Source organism: Nicotiana tomentosiformis, chromosome 3 (assembly GCF_000390325.3).
Source record: "Nicotiana tomentosiformis chromosome 3, ASM39032v3, whole genome shotgun sequence".
Lineage (NCBI taxonomy): Eukaryota > Viridiplantae > Streptophyta > Magnoliopsida > Solanales > Solanaceae > Nicotiana > Nicotiana tomentosiformis.
In genome coordinates this window covers 68,068,468-68,076,984 of record NC_090814.1, presented here as the reverse complement: position 1 = coordinate 68,076,984, position 8,517 = coordinate 68,068,468, and the positions used below count along the sequence as shown (strand labels likewise).

Genomic DNA, 8,517 nt, shown 5'->3' with positions numbered 1-8,517 from the left:
AAAAAAAGAAAACAAGTCGAAGAAAAAGAGAAGAAAGAAACAAAAAAGCAAAGATATTATAGGCACGTTTGTCGGCAGACTTGTCCAAGATTAGTAAAATGATAGGGCAAAACCGATTAATACTACCATAAATTAACCAACAAAAATATTTTGACGTCATTATTGGCGTCACTTGCTGACATCAAATTCTAGAAGAAGAAACAAAAAAAAAAACTCTAGATTTTCTTTTTCCTATTTGTCCGTGCTTCCTCGGAGTTTCCTGTCACGTTCTTATCTCTTTCCGTCGTCTCCTCCATTTCACTCTTAAATAACACTACCAACGTCTCACATCTTATCCAAAACACACACACACAAACACACACACAAAAAAAAAACTTTAATTCTAAGTTAAAATGGAGAAGCCATTAGTTCATCAAAATCCACGTAAAATTAGAGTGATGAAAGAACTGGTTGAAGGAAAAAGATTTGCAACCCAACTTCAAACATTATTTCAACAGCCTATTGCAGATCATGGTTCAGTTTCAGCTGATGAACTTCTTCTCAAAATTTGGAGGTCTTTTAGTGAAGCTATCACTGAGTTAAATACTTGGGGTTTAGCATTCCAGATCGAGGAGGTTGATCAAGCTGATTCCGAAGATCGGAAGTCCAAAGATTCTACTTCTGAATTGAAGAAGAAGAAGGACAAACAAGGAGGGAAAGATCGCAGAGGTTGCTACAAGAGAAGGTAATTAATTAAGTATTTTTCAATGTTGTGTTTGATTGGGTTTAGATTGGGTATGTCACATACCATTTTTATATATGATTACAAGGACATGTCATTAAAACTAAAATGAGAGCTTTAAGATTAAAAAAAAAAAAGTCTTCAACTATAGAAGTGTGTCACTAGAAATGGATCAATAATATTGTAGCAACTTTTCCTAAATTCCCAGTTAATTACCATCACATATAATATGCATGTTTAAATCAAACTAATGAACTTAATTTGGGGTTTGCAGGAAAACCTCAGCTTCATGGATGAGAGAATCTGCAACAGTGGAAGATGGTTGTGCATGGAGGAAATATGGGCAGAAGAATATACTCAATTCAAAGTATCCAAGGTATATTAAGGACCCGTTTGTCCATTAAAAAAAATCTTTTTTTTTTTGAAAAAAATATGTTTGTCCATGAAAATTTTTATGTTTTTGAAAATTTTTCAGGAAATGAGAATTTCAGAAAAACCACTTTTTCCAAAATTTTCAAACAAAAAGTTATCTCCGCACAAAATTACAATATTTTTTTTAAGTGAAATACATGTCCAAATACAATTTTAAATTTTAAATATTATTTTTTTCAACTTAACTTCAAATACTGTTAATTTTCAAAAACTATACTCTTTATGCTTTAATTTATGTGAATCTATTTTTTTTAGTCTGTGCCAAAAAGAATGACTCATTTTCTTATTTGGAAATAATTTATATTTATAAGTCTCATTTTACACTTTCTTTTTTTAAATTTTATGCCCAATTAAATGGTTTCACATAAATTGAAACGGAGGAATTAATTTTATGCCCAAACGCCAACTAAATATACTCAATCGACAAGCTTCTTCCTCTTTTCCCCCTTCTTTGGAGCACCACAAATTAGGTTCAACTTTTTTTATGGTTAACAGTCCGAATTTTTCATACATAGATACTATCTTTCTAATTAATATTAATATTAAAGTAATGCTGAGATCACTGGAGAAAAAGTGTTTTAATTACTAAAAGATATAACCTTATTGATTTTGTAAATAAAATTTTATATTTATCAAAACTTGTAATAAGTCACATGTCTTATTGATCCGTTTGCTAATCCTATTTTTTGTATGAACATTACATTTAGTAGTTAAGTATATATTTTAAGTAACTTGACGATGATGTAAATTCTTTTACAGTATCAGTGTTAAAATTGCTAAACTTAGTGAAACTAATATAATTTTGGCCTCTTTGTGGATAATTATAGGTGCTACTTTAGGTGCACACACAAGCATGATCAAGATTGCAGGGCCGCAAAACAAGTTCAAATAATCCAAGAAAATCCAATCATTTACCACACCACATACTTTGGCCAACACACTTGCAACTCAGTAAAGATTCCAAAGCATGAAATGGAATCTCCTTCTTTTGAAGTAAAACAATTATTGCCTAGCAGTGATACTATTGACAATAGTCATGATTCAACAGTGAATAAAGAAGAAGATCAAGAAATTAAGGTACAAAGTGATGTATCATCATCAACCATGGATTCCAACCTATGGCAGGATTTTGCTCATGATTCTATAATGGCTGATCATTCTTCTTATTTTGAACGAGTTATTTCTAGTGATATGGAGGATTTTGATAAATTTAGTGACTTTCACTTTGATGAGGCCATAGAGTTTTCTTGATTGTTAATCCTTGTAGCTAACATTGTAAAATAAATAATTCTGCACTATTTTGTTAGTATTTCCAAATGGAAATCCTTTTTTAAAGTTTTATTTTGTAACTTTTGGCCACTAACATGAAATTACTGTGACTTAATCCTCATTTAAGATTCACTTAGTATAGATAAATTTTATTTGATATTTTAATAATCAAACAAATCCTGCAGTATTACACTCTCGCAGGGCCACATGTTCTTCTTGTTGATCAATGATGATTACAATACCGGGTATCCCCATCATATATTTAATCCCGCGGTCAGACGATGACTACTTCACTTATTATTTTAGTATTAGCCGCCTATCCCGGAATGGAATGGGATGGAATAGAAAGAACGCGAAGTGCTAGCGCTAGAGGATCGATTTTTTTGAGGGATAGGCTTGTGAAGAAACAAGCTTATCCTCGCCGGGGACGGCCCGTCCATAAAACGGGTAAAGCAATTGCTTTAGGTCCCACATTTATGGGAGCCCTATTTTTTGGTTAAAAATAAATTTTATATATATATATATATATATATATATATATATATATATATATATATATATATATATATATATACTATAAAATGAAAACGTGGGAAGTTTGCATAAAAAGAGAACACAAATTTGAGATAGTGGACCATAACTTTCTCGAGCAAAGTAAAAACAACGTGTGCACTAATAGCACTATGCCACTATATTATATTTTTATACTTTGTTCTTCAGACTTCAATTAATCAATTCATGAATCCATTCTTCAATAGCCAAAGATCAAGCATTATTGTGGAGGTTCAGACTTCAGACTTTACTATATTGATTGATTCAAGAAATAGTGGAGTATTTTTTGTTTGTTCTATTTTCATAATTCAAGTCTTACGACAAGTATACTTGAGCAGAAAATTTAATTTGATATCAACTTATCAAGTTATTCGTTTTTGAACCAGGTTCTATCATTCTATCTTTTTATTATTTTTTCATCTAAAATTTAATATTTTGCTATTTATTCTATCTTTTTGTTATTTTCTCATCTAAAATTTAATATTTTGCTATTTAGTAATTTTTAGATTATTTATTAGAAGATAAGTATGTCAAATAGAAAGTGTGAATCTGGTTATGAAAAACTCAAGAAAAGAAGAAGAATTCAAAATCTAATACAATCTCAAAAAGGTGCTCTTGATAAATTTTTATTGAATAATAAAAATCTTGAATCAGAAAATTTGGGAGAGTGTTCTCTAGATGAGCAAGTTAGTAATTCGGTTGAGTTAGATAATTCTAAAATTAATAATATTTAAGTAGAAAAAGAACAAGTGACAAGTCGGAAATAGATCCTCAAAAAAATACATTGACGCTTATGAATGAAATAGATAATATAACTCCTAAAAATATATATGATCATAGTCAATAGACTAATGTAGTTACAAAGTTGAGAGATCTATTAGTAGAAAAAGGACCGATTAGAATAATTGACACAAATTTTTCGAATGATAATTTTTCAAGATATTTTTCTACTACACATTATATTCAAAAAATGGCGAATGGTGAAAGACATGATAGAAGATGGTTAGTTTATTCTAAAAACTTAGCTAAAGTATTTTGTTTTTATTGTAAGTTATTTAGTTCGAGTTGAAAGTATTAAGGGAAATAGTACAAGTCGAAGATAATAGTTTAATCGATATACTCAATCAAATAAAGAGACTTGATTCTTTTCCAAATGCATATATTGCCTATAGAATAATGTTAACAATTTCAGTTACCGTTGCTTCAACGGAAATAAGCTTTTCAAAATTAAAATTGATAAAATCTTACCTAAAATCAACAATGTCTCAAGAGAGATTAAATGGGTTAGCTATATTGCCAATTGAGAAAGATTTATTATGAGAAAACTATTAGTAATTCTTTGCATTTAAAAAAGCTAGAAAAATTGACTTCAAATAATAATAAAAAATTAAAACATTAAGGTCCTTCATTAAAGTTTGACTTTAGACCCCAAAATACGTCGGATCACCCCTTATCCCGCCCCGACAGACAACTGTTAGGTTTCCCCATCTCTTCTAAACTTCCCTGTCTTCGGCCCGACCTGTATGAGGCAAAGATATCGTGATGAAATGTACATAGCTTCTCCTAGGTCCTAATTGTACTTTTTTCTTTTGCTTTGCTTTGCTTATCTTTTACTAAGTTGTACTTCGAAGTGCACGAGAAGATAAAAGTAAAGTAGAAATTAACGATTTTCTTTTCACACAAACATTTGAATTAGGTTCAAGATTAAATTATTGCTTGGAAGGCTATATCAATGTCAACCAGCTAATTAGTTTGGCATATATATAAGATATCTATATCTATTTATTTATTTAATTGATTATTTATACTATATTAAAAGCACGAAAACCCTTAGCAAAATTTCGTTTGCCTTTTTTACTCCTTAAAAATAAATTTTACATTGGACAAAACCATAATTAAATTATTCCCTTAATATTTAGGAATTTAAATTCAACTAAAATTTTAGTTATAAAATCTTTCCTTATTTGAATAATTTAGGAAGTCCTAATATTTAGGACACATAGTAAACTAAGATCTTTTCTTCTAAATGGAAATTACAATTAGTATTTAGTACTTTCGTTGTTTTAGTAAAAGAAAAAGAAGAAAAGAATAAGGTCTTTAATATTTGTAAGAATATTCACGCCTTCCTATTATCTTCAAATAGGAATAGTGCTACCGGTAATACTTAAGAATTTGTAACTCTATAAGAGTTTACAATATATATCTATATCTATATCTATCTATCTATCTACGAAGCCCTTTACAAAATATCATTCGCTTTGTTTACCCCTTAAAAATACTGTTCACACTGAACAAAATTATCGTTTATCTATTTTTCTAAATTTAAAGTTAACTAAATTTTTAGTATTAATTAATTTTTTCTTTATTTGAACTATATTGAAACTCATACTATTTAAGAATTTATGATTTTATTACATTTGTTGTAGAGTTTTTATATCGATTTAATAATAATATGTTGTCTTTCCTGTTAAGTTTTCTATTTTTAATAGTAGTATATACGGGAACTCTTAATAATTATGACCAATATATTATTATGTATTTAGAGGTCGCCAATTTGCTCCACTCTGGAATATAATTGTCACGGCCCGGAATCTCACTCTTAGGACCGTGATGATGTCTAACATTTCATTTGTTAGGCAAGTCAACGTTAGCTAAATGACTTAATCAGTTTTAACAATTCAAATCAAAACGTTAATAATAATTAACTGTAAAATTCTAAAGTAGATTGATAAAATACCAAAAGAATGATCTAAACATATCCCAGAAACTCGAGTCACGAATACATGAGCATCTAGAGTACAACAGATAAAGTCTGAAGAAAGATACAACTGTTTAAAATTAAATAAACAGTAAACTGAATAAAGAAGGGGACTTCAGGGCTACGGACGCCGTACATCTATACCTCAAGTATCAAATGCAGCTGAATTCGAGTAGAGACACCACTAGACATCGTTGTGACCAACACTGGTATCTGCACAAAAAGTATAGAAGTGTAGCATGAGTACAACCAACCCACTGTACTCCGTAAGTATCGAGCCTAACCCCGACGAAGTAGTGACGAGGCTATGACAAGACACATACGTAAATCCTGTACAAGTATATATACAAAGAAGCAAAATAACAAATAGGACAATTAAGGTATTGACTAGGAGGGTACATGTGGAAAGGGAAGTACAAAAAGAACGGCAAGTACAAAATCACCGAATAACCTTTTTTTCGAAAATAAATAATAATAATAATAATAATAATAATAATAATAATAATAATAATAATAATAATCCAACCAATTAAATCATCAATACGAAATACAAGTAAAGAAAAGAAATCAACAATGGCACGGCATCACCCATCGTGATTTTACTATCGTCCTCACCATGTGATATCATAAATAAAATGGTACGACATCACCCTTCATGATTTTTCGTCACCATGTAATATCATAAATAAAATGGCACGCATCACCCTTCGTGCTTTACTCTCACGCTCACATGATGTGGTAAAGGATAACGAGGAATCAAATGCACGACATCATCCTTCATGCTTTAATCCTCACAATCTCTCAATAAATAATATTGTATGCAAATAAGGTACGACAACACCTTTCGTACTTTTCACACTTCCTCACCAAGCAATAACATTAATCCAAATAACAAAATAAGGTGGGAAGCTATTTCACTTCAATCTTAGTGTAATGATAATTGATCTCAACTTTTAAAATCCCAACAACTTCAAAATAAGCCATAGATATGAAAAATAAATAATTAAAGAAGTAATAATCTAACTACGACATGGAAAACATAATCATGGAAACGACATAATACAATAAAATAATTTTCACTCACATTCTTTAACCCAATAATAACGTATATGTACTCGTCACCTTATATATACGTTGTTCTTGCACATAATTCACGTAGCAATTATACCAACAAGTCCTAATCCCTCAAATCAAAGTTAACTACGACACTTACCTCACTCCACAACCAAGTCAATCAACCAACCACAACCTTGCTTTTTGAACAAGCCTCAAAACCAACCAAATCTAACCAATTATCGATCAAACAATTTCAAAATAAGCTTTTGAAACTACTCACGAGTGAAAAAGATTCAATCTATAATGAATTCGAAAAAAGCCAACAAAAGTCAACTCCGGGATCGCTTGGTCAAAACCTAAGATTTGGACCAAAAAATAATTAACCATTCACCCCCGAGCTCGGTTATGTGATTTATTTTGAAATCCGACCTCAATTTAAGGTCTGAATCTCAATTTTACAAAATTCCCAATTTCTACCCAAATCCTTAATTTTTACCATGAGAATCTTAGATTTGATGTTAAAAATATATGAAAAGTATCAGGTAATTGAAAGGAAATACATTAAAGTTGCTTACCAATAATTTTGGGAAGAAAGATCGCTTGAAAAAGTATTTAGGGTTGAAAAATGATGTAAAATGAGCTAAGTCTCAATTTTTCCCACTTTTACCCATGTGCGGATGTCGCAATTGCGAGCTTGACTTTACAAATCGGGGCAACCCCGACATTACTTAGGTCACTGTCTTGGCATGACAATCCAAAATGGCATGATAAGGTGACAGTCAATCCATACACAAAATAACATCAAAGTCCACCATATCAAGAAGTAGAAGGTCTACCCAGTCTCAAAACTTCCGATAGAAACCACACACGGGCGATAAACACGATCTACTACAATAGAATCTCCCATAGGCGTGGACAAATAGACATGAACACTTAAAGAATCACCAGGCATAACCAGATACAATAACAACTACAATAATGTCGACCCTGTAAAATCCCACTAGTGGGGTCTGGGGAGGGTAGTGTGTACGCAGACCTTACCCCTACCTCGAGGGGTGGTAGAGAAGCTGTTTTAGATAGACCCTCAACTCAAGAAGATGAAAAGAAGACGAAAAAAGGTAATATATTAGTACCATCAATAGAAACCATAGAAAAATAACAACATCACTAGAACCAGAAAATAGATGATAAGCAAAACAATAACCAATAGATAAGGCCCGACACTATAAGAAACGAAAGAGTAGTGTGAACACAACATTAACCAGTAGCAGTATAAGACAAAATCCTAACAGACTAGCCTCACTCTGGTGCACCGTAGAAATATGCACAACTACCTCCTAACCTACAACCTTGACGCTCGACCTCCACAACTTCCTGCCTAGGGCTATGTCCTCGGTAAGCTAAAGCCACGTCATGTCCTGCATGATCACCTCTCCCCAATACTTCTTAGGACGCCCTCTACCTCTCCTCGTACCCACCAAATCCAGCTGCTCACACCTCCTTACTGGGGCATGTAGGCTTCTCCTCTGAATGTGCCCGAACCATCCGACCCTCGCTTCCCGTAACTTATCATTTATGGGGGCCACACCCACCTTCTCTCTAATATCCTCATTCTTAATCTTATCCATATTAGTGTTCCTGCACATCCACTCAACATCCGTATTTCAGCTACTTTCATCTTCTAGATATGTGAGTTATTAATTGGCCAATATTCAGCCCCATACAATAT

At 31.8% G+C, this 8,517-nt stretch overlaps 1 protein-coding gene across 1 annotated transcript; it reads left to right on the top strand.

Moving 5' to 3' along the window:
- The first annotated feature begins 331 nt into the window (after positions 1–331).
- LOC104097069 (WRKY DNA-binding transcription factor 70) lies at positions 332–2,543 on the top strand. Its single transcript, XM_009603576.4, has 3 exons — positions 332–724; positions 996–1,097; positions 1,981–2,543. The coding sequence occupies exons 1-3, from the start codon at positions 393–395 to the stop codon at positions 2,402–2,404; spliced, it is 858 nt and encodes a 285-aa protein (XP_009601871.1). The 5' UTR covers positions 332–392; the 3' UTR covers positions 2,405–2,543.
- Positions 2,544–8,517: the final 5,974 nt, after the last annotated feature.